This window comes from Actinia tenebrosa, unplaced genomic scaffold (genome assembly GCF_029948245.1).
Source record: "Actinia tenebrosa isolate PJP-AT-01 unplaced genomic scaffold, QUT_ActTen_1.0 PGA_scaffold12__29_contigs__length_12842862, whole genome shotgun sequence".
NCBI lineage: Eukaryota > Metazoa > Cnidaria > Anthozoa > Actiniaria > Actiniidae > Actinia > Actinia tenebrosa.
Genome location: NW_028292572.1, coordinates 6,283,615 through 6,302,746, shown reverse-complemented (window position 1 = coordinate 6,302,746; position 19,132 = coordinate 6,283,615). Strand labels below are relative to the sequence as shown.

The window sequence follows — 19,132 nt, the reverse complement described above, 5'->3', positions numbered from 1 at the left end:
GAGTAAAGTTGAATGTTTGTTAAGTATCAATAACACTGAATCTTGTGCATGAAAATTTAAAATGTTTTGTGTATGTGTGTTACACGTTTGTTTTTGTTCTGTGAATTTGAGTTATCAGACTATTAAAGCATTCTATTATAACTTGTGTGTCTTGTGTTTTTTCAATACTTGGGCCTCCTGTGTTTGAGCCTGTAATAAAACTACATAGCAGCTACATTTCTCAGAACAAAATGGCGTCGAGTAACAAAAAAATGCGTAAGAAGTACAAAGAAGTCTACACTTCTCTCGTGGGGATACAATGATTGGCTTGAGATTTTAGAATCTGAGACTCGAAATGGAAGTACGTTTGTGACAAAGGTTCGATGTAAGATCTGTTTGAAATACGAGTCAAAAATAAAAGCGCAACGGAACTACAACAGTGCATGGTGCTCTGGTACATCTAATACTAAGAAAGACACTGTAACAACCCATCTCAACAGTGACTCACACAAATTGGCTAGGAAACTAGAGCAAGAGGAAGAGTTTAGGATGACAGCTGGTCCGCTCCCTTCATATGCTGCAACAACAATCGGCAGAGCAAGTTACAAGCTGAACGAAAGAGAGAAGGAAAGAATTTCTAAGTTGTTAGAAATTGCATATGTTGTTGCAAAAGAAGAACTTCCATTTACAAAGTATGTTCAAATTGCTAAATTGGAGAAAAAACATGGAGTTGATTTGGGAGTTACCTACCTGAACGATCATGCATGTGCAGAATTTATTGACTCCATTGCAGAAGTGTATGAAGAAGAGTTAAATCAGGTTAGTTATACTTTTAAAGCATGCCTCTCTGTTGTTTAGTTGATTGTTTATTTGTCGATATCCTTAATTAGATGTTAATGTTCCTTTATTAAAGGAAATTAATGAAATAGTAAAGAAAATATTTAAAAAAAAAAAAAAAACACTTTTAAGGGCAAATTTCAAGACATTCATCAGTTAAAACTATATGGCAATTTATTTTTTCCTGTTCTACTTCTTTGCCAAGTAAATTTCTAGATTTTGTGCTTATAACTACAAAGTTTATATATATTTATATCTATTTTTTATTTAGTTCTTAGTATTTAATATTTTTGTAAATAATATATGGCTTGTAAATGAATGATTTTGACTATGACAACTCAGTTTAAAGTAACCAATAATATGCATTGATGTCCTGTTTGTAGTTGCTGCAAAAGAAAGTCCACTACATTTCAATTTTGGTTGATGGCAGCACAGATTCAAGTAACACAGAGAAAGAACTGATTTACATTCTATATCTGGATCCTGTGCAAGGAAAACCAAAGATCAGATTTTTTTCACTTAAAAAGGTTGACCATGCTACATCTGAAGGATTGCTTGAAACAATAAGAAATGCACTAAAAGATCATGGTATACCTTCACTAAAGGAACACATTGTGGGACTTGGGGCTGATGGAGCATCAATCAACTCTGGATTAAGGGGAGGACTTGCCACTCTTATGAAAAATGAGGGCATTGATTGGCTAGTCCCAGTTCACTGTGTGAGTCATAAACTTGAGCTGGCCATAGCGGATGCTCTGAAGCCAACAACAGTGTTTTCTGACATTAATGATATGATTGTTAAAGTGTACTACTTATACAAAAACAGCCCAAAGAAGATGAGACAGCTCAAAGGGTTAGGAGAAGCTTTGGAAATGTCAGTATCTCCACCACTCAAAGCCCAGGGTACTAGGTGGCTGGAACATAAAATACGAGCATTAAGTTGGATAAGTAAGAACTATGGCCTTCTCATTACTCACCTCAGCCATATGAGTGAAGATACCACATACAAAAGCACAGACAGGGCAAAGTTCAAGGGAATGTATGATAAATACAGGAATGCCAAGTTTCCATTGTATGTGGAATATTTTTTAGAGGTGTTAACACCAGCAGCTGAGCTCAGTCTCCATTTTCAGCATGAAACTATAGATGTTGTTGGTGCAATCCAAGGGCTCAAGCACTTTTTCAGGATCATGAAAAAAGTTAAGAGCGACTGTCCACTAATATCGAGCCAAATCAAGAATCGGCGGCAACAGTGAAAAAATCGATTTTCTTTATTTTTGGTCCAGAGTTAGGTATTAGTGAGTAAGTAAACGTGGTGGGTTTTATTTCTTCAAAAAAAATGTTATCGCTGAGAAAAATCGAAAAAACGGTCCGTCCGATATAGGGCCCAAGACGGCACGAAATGAAAGCCATTTTAGGGGTCTCTTTAACGTTATCCTGTAAAGTCGCAACACATTTTCCAGCCTTTTAAAATTGCGATATTCGTTCTTCAACTATTCGTGAACATTTTCATGCAATTTTAGGCTCATGGGTTTATTTATTATTTTTTTAGAGGTCCGTCAAACTCGCTATAAGTTGAGTCTGCAAAAACTTCGCTCCGGCACACAAATTCAAAAAATAAATTCTACATGTGGTATAATTCAGAATCTTTCAAAACTTCGGATTCTAAGCAAGTTAATATGGATCTTAAAAGTTCCATCAAAATTAGTTTGGGGAAATTTCCACAGCGGTCCAAACAAGCGAGTGAATAATGCTGGTTTTTAGAAGAAACCGCCCCGTGACTTGAAAACATTGTGTTTGGAGCCTTTGAAATTAGGACGAAAATCAGTCTATAATTTTGCTAAAACGGACAGGTTTTAATTTCCAACGACTTTCTTAGTGTTTCTTTGAGTTAACTTCAAAATATCAAAGCTTAAGAATCGAGTTTTCCTTTTATTTACTTTGAGTAAGAACTACCCAGTTTCTAATTAGCATAGTGCTTTCAACGAGTAGATTTCAAAATATGTTTTTTGGTCTGAAAACACTCCTACAATTCGACTAATGTCAAAGCAATGTTACAGAAAGACGTTTCCTACTTGCTTTACATGTTTTCTTGCTAATTCTGTACAGTTTTACTTCCATTTTCAGAATTAGTTGTGATACGTTTATCGGAACTTGGGATCAGTACTATTGATTGCGTGACCTAACGTCCCGTGGGGGAAGGGGGGCGGGGGGGGGGGGGGGGGGGGGGTGAAAAGCTGAATGTAGCGGGCTTCCAGGTTTTGATACGAGGGAAGTCTCGAATCATTTCTTATTTTCTCGATTTGCGAAGCAATAACAAACTGGCTCCTTGCTGGCCTGACAACTATATTGAACAAAAATGTACCAAAGGATTTTACTGTAGTTACTTAACTACCTCGCTGATACCTGAGGCTAATTTCTAATTTGAAGATCTTGCTTACGTGAATCATGGCAAAAGATAAACCCAAGAATGGGAAACATTAAGAAAAAATACTGAAATTGTCAATTCCTACTTGTCATGATGTGCTCATAAATACCTGGACAAGCGTTTCTTTTTTTTTTCTTTTGTTTTCCTTTTTTTTCTTTTTGGTTGCCTTTTTTTTTTAGTTTTAGTTTTTGATTTATTTTTGTACTTGCGCTCAGGTAAAATCAACGAAAAGGCGTTTCAGTCAGAAAGACTTAACTTTTGAGTTCTACATATAAGTTTAAACCGAATCGGTGCGACTTTCTGCCATTAAACCTGACATTCGCAGTTTGCATAAAGGGCCATAATCTTGTCTGTATATGGCTTCTTGCGCTTGACTTGAACATCTGTGGTGTCAATACCAAAATGGAGGCATATTTGCTTCAACATTGCGATGGCAAAAGTCTCCAGTTTTGACTTTGATGCCAAATCACAAATGTTATATGTGTCGAAAACCAGTGGGTGCTTTACGGATAGTTCGCTTTTTGCCTTGGCTGCGAATTCTTCAATCTCATACTGATGAATGGCGTTTTCCAGTTCGTCAGCGGTATAATCATCGACATCTTCCTTTGGATCTGGACTTGGAAGCTTCTTCTTTTTAGCTACGCGTGAAAAAAAACTGGTAATCTGCTTGCTTGTCAAGAATTCGTCGCTGTTGAACAGTCGATTGCCGTTGATGTCCTTTGCTGTCATCATGGCTCTAGCAACTGACAAGGAATTTGCTTTCTGTCCAGTAGTTTCTCCTATCTGGAATTTCTTCAAAAGGTAGTCTTTCTGCTTTTGGGAGAATCTTTTTTTACCTCCTAGTGAAGATCTTAGGGCCCATCCCATTGGCAAGGTTTCTTTCTTGTTTTGTGCTGTCGTTCTTCTGTAGCTCGCATCTAAATGGGGGATCCCAATGAACTGTCCTTCTAATTTTTCTGCGTAACAAAGTGTCGCTTTGTCAAAAATGGTCTCCCGCTCCAAAGCAAAATGGTGTTTTCCACAATCTAGATGCTGTTCAAGGGAAGAATGTCTCAAGAACGTCATCGTACACCCTTCTTCAGGACAGGTAAACAGTGCACTTGGCTCTCTAGCTTCTGATGGAGCACTGAGTGTTTTCTCTGTGGTCGTTATTACTGATTCAACGGATTTGGGAGTTTTAGATTTGATCTGTGTAAATTGACTATCGCTGGTTTCAATCAACGTCAGGGATGGTATCTGTGAGTCGGTAGGTAGTTGTAGATCTTTGGATGATAGAAGTTTACCTGGTCCAATTTTGTATGCCTTCCAGATACGAATCCCATCTTCACAATACTCTACATTAGATACTTGACTGACACCATCCAGTTTCAATGTTGGCATATCTGGGATGACGGGGGATCCAGAAAGGATGACGCCCACAGCAGGAACTCCGCCTGACGATAAGATTGCTTTTTTCATGTGCTCATGAGAAATGATATCATTGCCTTCATTGAGGTGGATTCTCATATGGGACTTGATGGTAGCAGCCTTTCTATCACAGGCTCCCTTTCCTCCCTGTGGATCTGAGAAGTCCATGCGCTTGATTGCAACACCATGACAATGGCCTAATAACTTTGCATAAAAAATAATCGGACCGTTGCGATAGCATCCAGCGTTGTCCTGACGGTAAAAAACTGAGCGTAGTTTGGGCATGATGACTTTAAGCCTTTCAATGACATCTGACATTATAGCCAGAATGACGACGTATTCCTGACTACATGACTCAAAGATGTGAACAAATGTTAACATTTCTAATTGACCATCTTTGCCTCGTTTAGTCGCTACTGTGATGTGCCAAGACATGCCACGTTTGGCAAACCAGTCTTTCTGACTCTCTCTAAACTTTCTTGGAATGAATTTCATGGCCCAGTCTTGGGTTAGAAAAACGGACGTCTCATCGAGGACTTCTAAGATGTCTACTCTAGCCTCATCTTGGTTAACATAGCGCAGAAGATGTGATTTCCATGCTCCAATGTTTGTTTTGGCCTGTCGCACACTGAAAGTCAGCTCTTCCTTTGTATCTTCAGAGAGATTTCCCGACTGCTCTTTTAAAGCTTCCTCTATGCACATGACGGTGTCGGTTAGCATAGTACACCGATCACATGAGCTATCGTGCTGGTGATTACACTCTGACTGATAATCTGAATCACCAGGGTCACTCAAGGCATACCGCCTACAATGATCAGCCACCGTCGAACTCTCAGATATGTGCACCTGCAATTTATATTTAAAAATATCCATCACTGAATTAATTTAAATTAGCCTTTAAATAAAACTAACCGAGGGGATGTTTGGTTTATCTTTAATGCTCTAGCTTTGATTCTCTGTTGTTGATTTTATTTGTACTGGACAGCGAAGGTCCGCTATATTAGAGTTTCAGTATTGTGTGTAAGGTTACTCTAAGTACGTGAATCCGCGTGAATTGCGCTATTTTAAAACATCTGCTTTGACCGCGGAGAGACTCCCTAATCGGCCTACGCGGTCTTTGTACCGTAATGTGATGTTATAGCGGTTACCTTGTAGTCAGTTTTCAGGTAGCGTTTTCCTGCTTTAAGGCGATCTTGTTGTTGTTTTGCCCAGGCCATTCCTAAACCGATGTCTCCTAGTATTTCTGTAACGCTTTCTAGATCGTCAAATGCCTCTGCACCTGTAGAACTTATGTAGTCCAAACCCTGAAGCGAAGTTCTTAAAGAAGCAGGACAGACCATAAGGATACGAAGCAAAGTACTGCGACTCAAGGGCGTAAAGGCTGACTCCCGACAGAATTCCTGGTACTGTTGAATTACCCTTTCGGGAATGATCGTACGAATTACGTTTGGGACCTTGACTAGCTGATCAGAAGATAATTTTATGGTTTTCTCTCCAAAAGGTAAGTCCTGGATGATGTGTGGACTGGTAACGAAGTTAATAAAGTGGTCGATCTTGCTTGTTGACACGGAAATTCTTGACTGAGGTGACAGTGGGACAGGTTCTCCTCTTCCGTAAAGTAGGCAGTGACGTTTGGCCTCAGTATATCGATACTTTGTAAGATCTGGAATCCATTTACGAAGATTGTTTAGACTGACCTTGTCCGCCATGATAGAGAGAATTTGTCTTCGAGTACCCCAACTACCTGCAGTATTGTAACATTCGGTCAGCGCATCCAAAAGAATGGTATCCATGTCTTTAAAGTTTGCTACATCATCAGAAAACCGCTGGCAAGGGGCTGTCGAAGAAGAGACTGACTGCCAGAGAAAATCAGCATCACACGGGGCAATTTCTTCAAGAACGGCTGTTACTCTTTGGTATGCTTTGCGTGTATAATATCGCTTGGTCCTGTCACTAGCATTAGACCAAGGCGTAGTTAGGGTGTGTCTGACTGGACTGACATCTCTGGAACGCAAAAAGCTATTCAGTTCTTGTAAAGGATTTCCAGATGATTCCTCCAAGCTGCTATCATCAGAGGGCAAAAAAAGGCTCCCACCAGGTGTTACTGGGTTTAGATGTGGTTGACCGGTACTTTTTGCAGTCAACGGGGTGCTGTGGGCGGTTGGGGTATTCATTGTTACCTCTTTGTCAGTCTCCTATAAAATACAAGTACATACATATGAAAAGTTAATTTTATTTCCTGAAAGACAAGAAAACGCATGGGAGTTATAATCATTTAATAGAAGGGGCGGATCCAGAATGTTTTAAGGGGAGTAATTCTTACAGGGTAACCAATGCCGTTGCCAGTCTAAAATGTTTTCTGACATAAACACTAGTAATGCATTCCCTCGCCACCCCTGGACCAGACCCTCAGGATGTGCTAAAACCACGCCTTTATTTAATGCTACGAAAGACATCGACTCACCAAGGACATACACTTCATCTTTGCTTGAACAGTGTAATCGTCTAGAAGGACCCTGCATTCCCGGCATATTGCTGTATAACAATGAAATATTCACACGGCATGATTTCAGTATATCAGACTTTATGGCGTCAAGTTAACGTCTTCATTTGACATTGCTTGAATTTTCACATGCAGCTATTGCAGCATGCAATTTAGCGGGAAATACATTTATTTTCATACTGAATTGGCTTTATTTCATTCCTTAGTACACAAAAAGAGTAACATATATACTAACCTGAACCTACGGGAACAAAGACACCCGTCATCTGCAAGATAGTATTCGATTCTTCCTTGCCGATCCCGCGATCAGCTTTGGGCCATTTTGCTTTCTTTTCGCCATGCCTTGACAGCTCCTGAGGAACTCGGCAGGGCTGGGAACTTCTGCGCCAGCCTATACCTAACAATGAACGATGACCTGGACAAATTGTCAACTCTGCAATATTGTCTGGAACCGAGAATATCGAAGCTCGAGCCAAAAGTAGTTCAACCTCAGAATCGACATCCTGTATACCAAAAGCTTTCTTATGCCCGGATATATCCAATTCACATGAACTAAGTGGTATCACGACCATCTTCTTGTTTCGATCTCTGGGATCATAACCGCAATTTCCGCCTACGATTTTCTTAAATGAACAGCTGACTTCCATTCCTAATCCCTCATGAACGAAAGCCGCTTTATTAGGAAGTGCTAGTAAACGTCATTTTCCCATGTCACGTGGTTGAACGCTTGTCCAGGTATTTATGAGCACATCATGACAAGTAGGAATTGACAATTTCAGTATTTTTTCTTAATGTTTCCCATTCTTGGGTTTATCTTTTGCCATGATTCACGTAAGCAAGATCTTCAAATTAGAAATTAGCCTCAGGTATCAGCGAGGTAGTTAAGTAACTACAGTAAAATCCTTTGGTACATTTTTGTTCAATATAGTTGTCAGGCCAGCAAGGAGCCAGTTTGTTATTGCTTCGCAAATCGAGAAAATAAGAAATGATTCGAGACTTCCCTCGTATCAAAACCTGGAAGCCCGCTACATTCAGCTTTTCACCCCCCCCCCCCCCCCCCCCGCCCCCCTTCCCCCACGGGACGTTAGGTCACGCAATCAATAGTACTGATCCCAAGTTCCGATAAACGTATCACAACTAATTCTGAAAATGGAAGTAAAACTGTACAGAATTAGCAAGAAAACATGTAAAGCAAGTAGGAAACGTCTTTCTGTAACATTGCTTTGACATTAGTCGAATTGTAGGAGTGTTTTCAGACCAAAAAACATATTTTGAAATCTACTCGTTGAAAGCACTATGCTAATTAGAAACTGGGTAGTTCTTACTCAAAGTAAATAAAAGGAAAACTCGATTCTTAAGCTTTGATATTTTGAAGTTAACTCAAAGAAACACTAAGAAAGTCGTTGGAAATTAAAACCTGTCCGTTTTAGCAAAATTATAGACTGATTTTCGTCCTAATTTCAAAGGCTCCAAACACAATGTTTTCAAGTCACGGGGCGGTTTCTTCTAAAAACCAGCATTATTCACTCGCTTGTTTGGACCGCTGTGGAAATTTCCCCAAACTAATTTTGATGGAACTTTTAAGATCCATATTAACTTGCTTAGAATCCGAAGTTTTGAAAGATTCTGAATTATACCACATGTAGAATTTATTTTTTGAATTTGTGTGCCGGAGCGAAGTTTTTGCAGACTCAACTTATAGCGAGTTTGACGGACCTCTAAAAAAATAATAAATAAACCCATGAGCCTAAAATTGCATGAAAATGTTCAAGAATAGTTGAAGAACGAATATCGCAATTTTAAAAGGCTGGAAAATGTGTTGCGACTTTACAGGATAACGTTAAAGAGACCCCTAAAATGGCTTTCATTTCGTGCCGTCTTGGGCCCTATATCGGACGGACCGTTTTTTCGAATTTTCTCAGCGATAACATTTTTTTTTTGAAGAAATAAAACCCACCACGTTTACTTACTCACTAATACCTAACTCTGGACCAAAAATAAAGAAAATCGATTTTTTGCTGTTGCCGCCGATTCTTGATTTGGCTCGATATTAGTGGACAGTCGCTCTTAAATGCATCAAGTGAACTTATTTTTTCCACTGGTCGTGTCAAGAGATTTATTGAGCAGATTGACACTTCTGACTATGTGTATCAGGAAGTCAAACTGACGTATGCTGACCAGGCCAAGACAAGTCTTCAAAATGCCAACAATGATATCCTCTGTAGTATCCTTGACTGCTTCAATGAAAGATTTGACAAGTCCGACAGTGTGTTCAATGCACTTGTTAAAGTACAAGATACTGAACTTTATCCACAAGCAGAAGCAAACAATTCTTCAACATATGGGTTAGAGGAGTTGAGGCTGCTTGTTAAAAGGTTTCAAGAAATCCTGACTGCAAATGGATGTGATGTAACGAGGATTGAAAGTGAGTGGGATGATGTAAAGGAATTAGTGGCAACAACAGGGCTGAAAGATGCAAAGCATACTGATACATGGGCAAAACTTTTCACTTCCTCAAAGAAAGACTCACTCAGCAATATTCTACATCTTGTTGAGATTCTGTTAGTTGTTCCCATCAGCAATGCCACTCTTGAGCGATTGTTCTCAGCAATGAATCGTGTGCACACTGACTGGAGAAATTGTTTAGGAGAAAAGAGAGTTGAAAATCTGCTTAGAATCTTTGAGGAGGGAAGTGCAATAGAACAATATGATCCAAAAGCAGCACTCTTAAGATGGTGTAATAAGTGTGCCACTCAAAGAAGACCTTCTGTACAACCAAGTGGACCAAGAAAACAACCAACAGCTTCTGGATCAAAGAGAACCCTACCTCAATCAGATGTTATTGAAACTGCCAAAAAACTATTATTGATAGAAGAGGATGATGCATGAACTGTTGTCTTGTTTGAGTAAAACTTTTTTTCAAAGTTTTTCAAATAGTTAACCACTGAATCTACCCTTTTGATGGGATTTTACAGAGATAGCTTGCCTTTACGTAAATATAGAGAAAAGTTACCAAGAAGACATGGATATATGTTTATTTTGTTCAAATTGTCAAACTGATAATTGTATGTTTTGAAAAGTTGAAATTATAACACTTTTTAACTTCAGTTGCTTACTTTTCATTGCTTGGCAGGTCAAAAAAAGTTTTGGCAAGTCAAAATTTGCTATAACCTACCAAAAAAAAATTATGTGGCAGGCTAAATATTTTTTCTATTTCGAGCCCTGATTTTTGTTCTTGTTGCTACAAACCTCAAACAGAAAAGAATACTGAGTTTTGCTCTGTTAGTACGTGGCTCAATAGGTGTCTGTTACCCTGCAAGCAGAGGTTTTTTTCTGGCCATCCATGGTTAAGCAAACCTGTAAACCTGCTTATTTTGAAAATGCCATTTGTTTATTTGTTTATTTATTTATTTATTTGAGAATTTGCCCGAGGGCTGGTGTAGCACAATAGGACTCGAGGTCCCCTACGAGGTACGTACACCAATCCCACCCCTTAAAAACGATTTGTCCTAATCCAGCTGTACAATTTCTTGCAATTCAGTTTGCTAAAAATGTTTGGCTTCAGTTCAGGAAATGCAGTGTACGATCTTCCTGCCTCAAACTTAAAGACTCTACCTTTGTCAACAATTCGATCCAACACCACAGAAAATGTTTCTATGCTGTGCTTGTTGGAGTGCCTCCCATCTCTCTCAAAAATCTGTTAGTCAGCATTTGAATGGCGGATTAGTTTCTCCATTGCCCCTGTTGCTCTAGTTGCTGTCTGCACACTACTGCTGTTGATGTTTGGAAAACCAAATTCCCTTATTATTTCCTTAGATATTCGGTTGAAATGTTCTAGTCTTAGGTCTCGAGAAATTCGTCCTGATAAGCCACCTTTTGTGGATACAAATCTATTCCATGTCAAACGACGACTCTGCTTGGGTGTGAGCAATGCGAGACGGGCTGCACTGAGGCGCTAGCCAGCTAATGCATATTTTGTGTTCCCACAGAGCCTGAACAAAAAAGTTAAAAACTTCCACACACGGCACATTCTTTCTCCATCTCCTTCTTTGACTGCATCGTCTGCATTCCGCAGCATCAACCCAAGGGTTAGTCGCAAACATCCGTAATTGAAGATGTGGTCATCTGTTTTCGCCTTTGTTTTTTCTTCACCTTTCTCCTCTTCCTTCTCCTCTTCAATCTCCTCTTCAATCTCCTCTTCAATCTCCTCTTCAATCTCCTCTTCAATCTCCTCTTTATCCAGGTCTACAGGTTCTAGATCTGTTTCTTCCTCAATGCCATGAACTTTCTTTTCGTGATTTTTCTTGCATTTTGGATATTTAAACACTCTTGCACAACCAGAGCATGAACATGGGAGGTCTGGCCTCAGTCTTGGTTGACTAATTCTAACACATTCTTCAGCTGCTTCAGATACTTCATTTATGCTATCCATGACATAAAGATCAAGCATTTTTACAACATTATTGTGAAGCCACTTTCTCTTCACTTCTTTGGTGCTTTTTTTAAGATAAGGTGGAATTGCGTTTTTGGATGGGATAGAGGTGGCAGTGCTCATACCAAAATATTCCATTGATGCTGCTGCTATAAAAGCATTTGTTTCTGTGTTGGAGAACTCTTTTACTTCATTGAAATTGTCAAGAACATTCTTAAGGGCATTGTTGTTTCCAGAATCAACAGCATTTGATGTGTAGCTTCCACTATCTCCAATTGAGTTTGGTTTGTTCAGTAACTTCAATGCAGCCTGAAATAATAAAATCAAGCTATTTTTTAGAAAGCAAATAACATATCAATGCATCAGTAATTTTTGTAGTCATATGATTAATTGATTGATTCTTATTGACTACTTTTAAAATTCGAGTGCATGTAGGATTACCCTCAGAAGAGAAGTCAAGCCTGCTTGTACTGGAGTTTTAACAATCATGAATAGTCACAGATAAGCACAACAATGTGTTTGGACCAATATATCATAATATGTATCCATAGTACCAGCCTGGCAAAGAGCTGTTTATAAAAGATTGTTCTTAAAATAAAACCGTTGCAAATTCATGTACTTTTTGGCTGAGTGATCGAGGAGACATAGAAAAGCCCAGGTTTTGTAGAGTTCTAAGGGCCTGAAATTGAATTATAATTCCAGCTTAATAGAGTAGTTAAAGAAATAATTATTGTTATTCTGCGGGGGGGGAGGAAATCCAAAAGGACAGAAATGCCTATTGGAAGTTCCTAAAATGACCCCTGAAAGGTATCCAAATTTATCCCCTGGTGGAAGTAGCACCATTCCTTCTTTTTCTTGATTTAAATAAGATAATATCTATAGGTTTTGCTAGTGGAAAGATTACCCCCAAAAATGCATAACCATTTTAGTTTCTCTATAAAGTTTGAATTTTTTAAGACCCAAAGGTACCAAGTCACTGGCTTTGACCCTTAAAAGTTACAATGCACTCCATACAGCAATAATCTACAGGTTGCGGATACAGTAGGGGTGACTTGGGTTCGTTCAACTTACCATGTTTCCAGCACCAGCGAATCTTGCAATCAGCCCATTCCTGTAAGCCAATGCACATAATGATGGCCGTCTTGATCGCAAAACTATAGCTGCTGCTACCGTTGCACTCACAGCACCAGAACTTCCCCTTTCTTCTCTTTCTGTCGTGTTTGTTTTCTTCTCATGCTTTGAAGTTGACAGCCGAATAAACATTTCACTGGCGATAGGAGTTCTTTGCTTTAGTTCCGTGGTTAGATTCTCTAATCTAAAGTCAATTATTCCTTGAGGCGTACTATTTGCTAAAACACTCGGTTCCTTTGTCCCGCATAAAGAGCTGAATTCTTCTTCCATCGACTGAAAAATTAAATCTTTAACAATATTCTTGCATTCGTCGTTCTTTATCATAGTTTTACAAGCAAGTTTTTTCAGTCCCAAGGCAATATATTTTACTATCTCTGCATCAACAGGTTCCTTCAAATCTACGTTACTTGAACCAGAAGGATACTGTATTTGAACCTATTTGTAAAATCATACGAGCATGTTAATTACAGTAAGACGAAGAAAATGCTGTCTATGCAATTTTTCTCACCTTTACTTCAGTTGACTCAGATGTGCTGCAACTGCTGCTTTGATTTGGTGTATTCTCTTTGATTCAATGCATTTCAGGAGCACTTCCATTTTTCCTAGGTCGTTGAAGAGCAAAGTTTATTGTAGGCAAGTTTTCTTTCTCAGATAATTCGAAGTTGGCAGGACTAGGACGATGATGTGATTCTGGGAAGCATTCATTTGAGTTCAGATCATTGATCTCAAAGGACATTGTCGAGATTGCTATTGTCAGTCTCTTGTAAGGGACATACCCTAGATCATTTTCGTCAAAACTACTGTCTGTTATACAAAAGTGTTTGAATACCCTTTTGTCAGGGCTTTGAGAATTTCTGCTCGTGGGGCTGTAAACTAAACGCTTCACACGTGCCGCTCTGCTGTGTTGATATCTAAGTTTCAAAACTTGGGAAGCGGATTTATTTTTTTTTTTTTTAAACATTTTTATTAATCATTAAACAAATAAATTAATTACAAGTACATAAATTTACTAGGTTTTTTCCTTAATTTTAAAATACTGTACTTACAGCGTTTTTACTTTTCGAGATATTAAACATTATATACAAGATTCAGAAACAAAAATTGACAATAATAGAAAAAGAAGGGGAAAAAAGAAAAACAGAAAGAGAAAAGAAAAAATCTTGCCTTTTAACTTATTTCAAGGCCTTAATGATTTTTTCCCATTTCCTTAGATGTTTTTGTGTCTTATTTTTTGATTTTGCTATCTTCCTTTCTATATTTTCATAATGTTTTAAAATACTTTTTTTTCTTAAGTGACAGTGATGGAATACTACCTTTTTCTCTCGCTTTATACAATGACATCTTATATATCAAAATTATAAAATTGATTGTAATATCGTTTACTCCTAATATTTTAGATATTATTTAATATTTTGTACTGAAACATACGTAGATACGTATCCATTGAAGTATTATATATCCTATTATAAATATCATTCCAATTTAAGGGTTGATCTTGTACCATTCTTGCGCTTAAATGTTTTTGTGATGTAGGGGGAACGAATTTCATTTTAACAATTTCTGTGTAAATTTTATGTGTTTTAAGTTTTGCTTGGTGTACAAATTTGTTGTTGATTTTCAAACAGTCGTTTAGATTTTCATACTTTTCCGAGACATCTGTATTTTTTAAATACATTTTCCAACTATTAGGCAAAGAGTGAATTATTCCAACCCATCGTATATAATCCCTATTTTTTAGACCAATTGATTTTGCGTATATCCACTTAAATTCTCCATTGAGATCACAGAGATCTTCAATTTCAGTGATTTTTAAATTTGAAAAGTCCTTATAGTATATTGAACTATCACCTATTCGGATGTATCTATTATTCCATAAATGTTGCCATTGCCATAAATGTCAGATCTTTGCTGGGATCGGTATTTGGGTATTTGCCCAGGGTAGTAATAATTCTTTATAAACTTTAGGTAAACTTTCTGGAATTCTCAAGGGATCGAAATTTATTTGAATCTGATTAAGACCACCTAATTGTTCTAAATAAAAGGACGGTATTATAGAGGACCCTTTATGTTGTTCGTTATTGCATTTCAACTGTATCATCTGTTTTATTTGGAATGCTTTTAACTGGCTTTCAAAATCTGGGAGTTTGACTCCTCCCAAGGAGGTATCGCCAATAAGTGTATTATATTTTATTTTTGGTTTCTTTCCATTCCATACGAAATCTTTAAGGGTATTTTCCACATTTTTTATAAAATCTTTTGGAGTATAAACTTTAGTGCATGTGTAATATAAGTTGGGAAGTGCCAGCGATTTTAATATTTGAATTTTGCCAAAAATTGTTAAATTTCTTGACTTCCAAATAGACAGTGTTGTGGTAAAATTTATTAAAATCCTATTCAAATTGTTATCAAAGAAAAATTTGTCGTTGCAGGAGAAATATATACCTAATATTCGTATCCCATTATCTAAAAAATTAATATTTTTGATACCATGAATTATTGAAAGTTGGTCTTCATTCCGAAATAGCCATCCTGCTTCAGACTTAGCCAAATTTATCTTTAGAGATGTAAATATCTGGAATTGATTTAAAAGTTCCAGTACTTTCTCAAAAGAAGTCAATTTTTTAAGAAAAAATGTGGTGTCGTCAGCGAACAATACAAGTTTCATCTCATTTTGTCTTATTGTGAACCCCTAATATCTTTAGATAATCGAATCATTATTGCTAATATTTCTATAACTAAGCGGATTCCTATTTCTTTCTGATTTCTTCGAGATCGTGCTCACCGGATGATATTCTCTTGCTTGCACTATCTACTTTCTGCTTACAAGGTCGACAAATCCGCTGCGATTCCTCTGAAGCTGTTGTTCTTACTAGTGCCTTTGCCAAACCAGGACAGGACATACGGTAAAGTATACAACTCTTTTACTAGTATCATCTTTACTCGATTTCAAATTCAAATTTATATCACATACCAAACAATAGTGAGATGAAGGATTATTATTATATACTTTCGTAGGTGTTTTCGGAGATTTTTCAGGATAAAAATGAGGCATCACATAATAAAACCGATTTAAAGCACATATCTTCTAACTTGTTAATTTCCCGCGAAAGGCGACACATTGACAAATGGCGTGAATGGAAAATGACGCCATCAATCAATCTAGTAAATGTCACGGTTCCCAAGCAACGGCCGCGCATGCTCAACATAAGAACGAGGAGGTTCACTGCAGAGGTATTTTTTCTCCCCGACAGCCAGCTCCAAGGAGAGCCAGAAAAAAAAACTCTGCTCGCAGGGTAGATTAATTTGCACTTGTGTTTTTCAAAGAGCTGAAATTCCACTCTTTGAAAAACACATTCGTGCAAATTAATCCCAAATTGAACTCATACGAATAGCCACCGCGTTATTTATATTTACTTGAATTTGTTAAGTCTCCCGACATGGAAAAAATCCGTATTGTATTCGTTTTATAAAACATTTAATTATTAGAAGAAAGTATAATATTAAAGGATAAACAATAACTTAGTTTCATACAAATTAGATTATTTTTTTCGAAGGACGTCAGCGAAGTAAATGAAGCATCAAATAGATCAAGAATATTCCAAGAAAATGACCTTAACTACATTAAATATTCAATAGAATGCAAGAAGATAAGCATACTTATTGTTTTACTAACCTTTAGACTAATAAACAGCAGTTAAGTGTGTGAAAAATGAAGAAATTTGACGGAACTTCTGACACAAACCTTCGCAGTTTTTTTACCCGCCATTTTTACGTCCAGGATATTAGACATGCCCAGGAACCATTGTCCAAGTAAAGGACAGGGAGCCCAAACCCATCCCAATCGTTTTTCCAGGATTTTTCAACTGCTGTCACAAACAAGTAAATCTTAAGCGGGATCAAAGAAGGGGAATTTTGATACTGCTTGGATATTTGAATACAAATTTGATATACTTTTTTAAAAGTATTTTAAAAATAAAAATAAAAATAAAATTATGACAAAATATTTTTTTCAAAATGTAGATGATGGCTAGTAAACACTAGCGTGGACTGCGTCGGTGTTTCTAATAAAACAGTTATCGTAGAATGATAAGTTATACACCGTAGTGAAAATAGTAACTGACGTTTCGGACGTTAGTCCTTCGTCGGAGTCAATCAATTTTTTTCAAAGCTTCCCTCCAAAGATTTAATCCTCGAGAAACTTATTTTCCATTTCTTTCCTTCCGGTTATTTTAGAGTAAAACAAAAATAAATTTTAAAAAACCACAACAACAAAAACAGTGGTTGTTGAATCATTTAGACATCGAGTGGTTCCCAAAAAGGAAATACATGAACTTGAGTCGCAAATTGAAAAACTCACTTTATTTGCTTTTATCTTTCAATTTATTAATTTTATTCCTTCCTTCCTTTCCTTTTCAAGAAACAAGAAAAAATGGTTGCAATTTTATGCTTGCGTGAAATTTCAAATAATGCCGCAAAACATGAGCTAACAGGCTGAAAGATGTTGCTAATTTACACTTCTCACAGAATTTATGCCACAGTTTTTCAGTTTGAACGGACGAACGTTCCCCGCTAGCAGTCTCCTTTGTTGACGATTCTTGGATTCTTATGTCAGTAGTAGGGTAGGGGCAGCACGAGCCCTTTTTTGGACGGGGAAGGGGACGGGGAAGGACGGGGAAGGACGGGGAAGGACGGGGAACCTTACTTATTCGTCAAATATTAGCATAAAACGACGGGTAGGTATTGTTTCGGGTTACCATGACGACCAATTGACGTCATAAGACTATTGTTGACCGGTATGAACAAGTCTTTGTTTCGGGAATGGTGGGCCAGTGATGGGCACCTCTATTGTTTATTAAATGGTTACCATAAAATGACGAGCAGACTATTGTTTATTAAATCATTACCATAAAACGACGGGTAGGTATTGTTATGCAAGTTTGTGCAAGTCTTTTGTTTAGCAATCCAATTTATAGAGCGCGGGGATTTTGAATTTTTTATTCCAAAACTCAACCAACCAACCAAGCAGGCAAGACCTAAAAATTTACTTTTGAGAAACGCAATTGCTACGTTATTCCAGTTAGGCTCTCGAGGAGTATTACGAGTATTACGCTACCGTCAATGAATTCAAAAGACTAATGAAAATAAATGTTTTTTGAAACAATATTATGTGTTGAGCAAATTCATGATAACATCCTTCCATAATTCTTTTAAAAGCAAACACCAAAGTTCAGCAATCAACCAAGTGTAAATCTTCCAAACTCATCAAACTCAAGAAATACTTCGAGTATTTGCTGACTTTTGCATCCAACACAATGCACTTAATGACTCATAAACGATAAACAATAAGACCTACTAAGTTCTTCCTAATTATGCAAAAATCAGCTGAAAATGATTAGTTCTGTTATCTTGTTCTTTATTATATAAACCGCAATCGTTCTATTTCATACTGGACCATAGTACGATGATTCTGAGTTCCCTTGGCATTCAAGCTTATTAATGCTGTCATATCTCTTTCCTTCAATCATTTTTTGTCACGTGATAAATAAGACACGGCATCAAAGCAATTTTATGAATGCACAAATCTACAGGAAGCCCATATCCGATTTAGTTATTGAAAAACACGGGAAGCCCATGGCCAATTCGTATTTCCACAGGCAACCCATCCGATTTAGTGATTGAAAACACAGGACCATTTGAAATACCAAAATTAATAACTGATTACATAATAATTTTATATTTGCTTATTTTTTCTATGATTGAGAGTCAATGAGAGGTCGATGAGAAGTCGATGTAAGATTACCTCATCTCCTGCTATCAGGCTACCAATAGGTTAGCTATCAGGCTATCAATAGCTTAGCTATCAGGCTATCGATAGCTTAGCTATCAGGCTATCAATAGCTTAGCTTCTTGGCTATCAATAGCTATTAACCCCTCCTCTCCTCCCTTCCTCCTCCTCTCCTCCTCCTCCTCTCCTCTAATCCTCCTCTCCTCCTCTAAAACTAAAACTATGAGTGAATGAAATTTTATAGCGTGTAGCCGGGTAGCTAAGCTATTGTTAGCCGGATACCTTGATAGCTAATAGTTCTAGCTTATTATTTCATCCAGAGAAGGAGGAAGAAAAGGAAAATGGTCAAATGGTCCTGTGTTTTCAATCACTAAATCGGATGGGCTGCCTGTGGAAATACGAATTGGCCATGGGCTTCCTGTGTTTTTCAATAACTAAATCGGATATGGGCTTCCTGTAGATTTGTGCATTCATAAAATTGCTTTGATGCCGTGTCTTATTTATCACGTGACAAAAAATGATTGAAGGAAAGAGATATGACAGCATTAATAAGCTTGAATGCCAAGGGAACTCAGAATCATCGTACTATGGTCCAGTATGAAATAGAACGATTGCGGTTTATATAATAAA

General features: G+C 37.5%; 2 protein-coding genes across 2 annotated transcripts; one reads left to right on the top strand and one right to left on the bottom strand.

The window, feature by feature from the left end:
• Positions 1-375: 375 nt before the first annotated feature.
• Positions 376-10,123, top strand: LOC116301955 (zinc finger protein 862-like). Its single transcript, XM_089027962.1, has 3 exons — positions 376-798; positions 1,212-2,068; positions 9,209-10,123. The coding sequence occupies exons 1-3, from the start codon at positions 529-531 to the stop codon at positions 10,041-10,043; spliced, it is 1,962 nt and encodes a 653-aa protein (XP_088884088.1). The 5' UTR covers positions 376-528; the 3' UTR covers positions 10,044-10,123.
• On the bottom strand, positions 3,049-8,194 carry LOC148912124 (uncharacterized). The gene is made up of 4 exons (XM_089028296.1): positions 7,390-8,194; positions 7,116-7,186; positions 5,800-6,846; positions 3,049-5,497 (listed from the first exon to the last, which is right to left on the bottom strand). The coding sequence occupies exons 1-4, from the start codon at positions 7,799-7,801 to the stop codon at positions 3,551-3,553; spliced, it is 3,477 nt and encodes a 1,158-aa protein (XP_088884422.1). The 5' UTR covers positions 7,802-8,194; the 3' UTR covers positions 3,049-3,550.
• Positions 10,124-19,132: the final 9,009 nt, after the last annotated feature.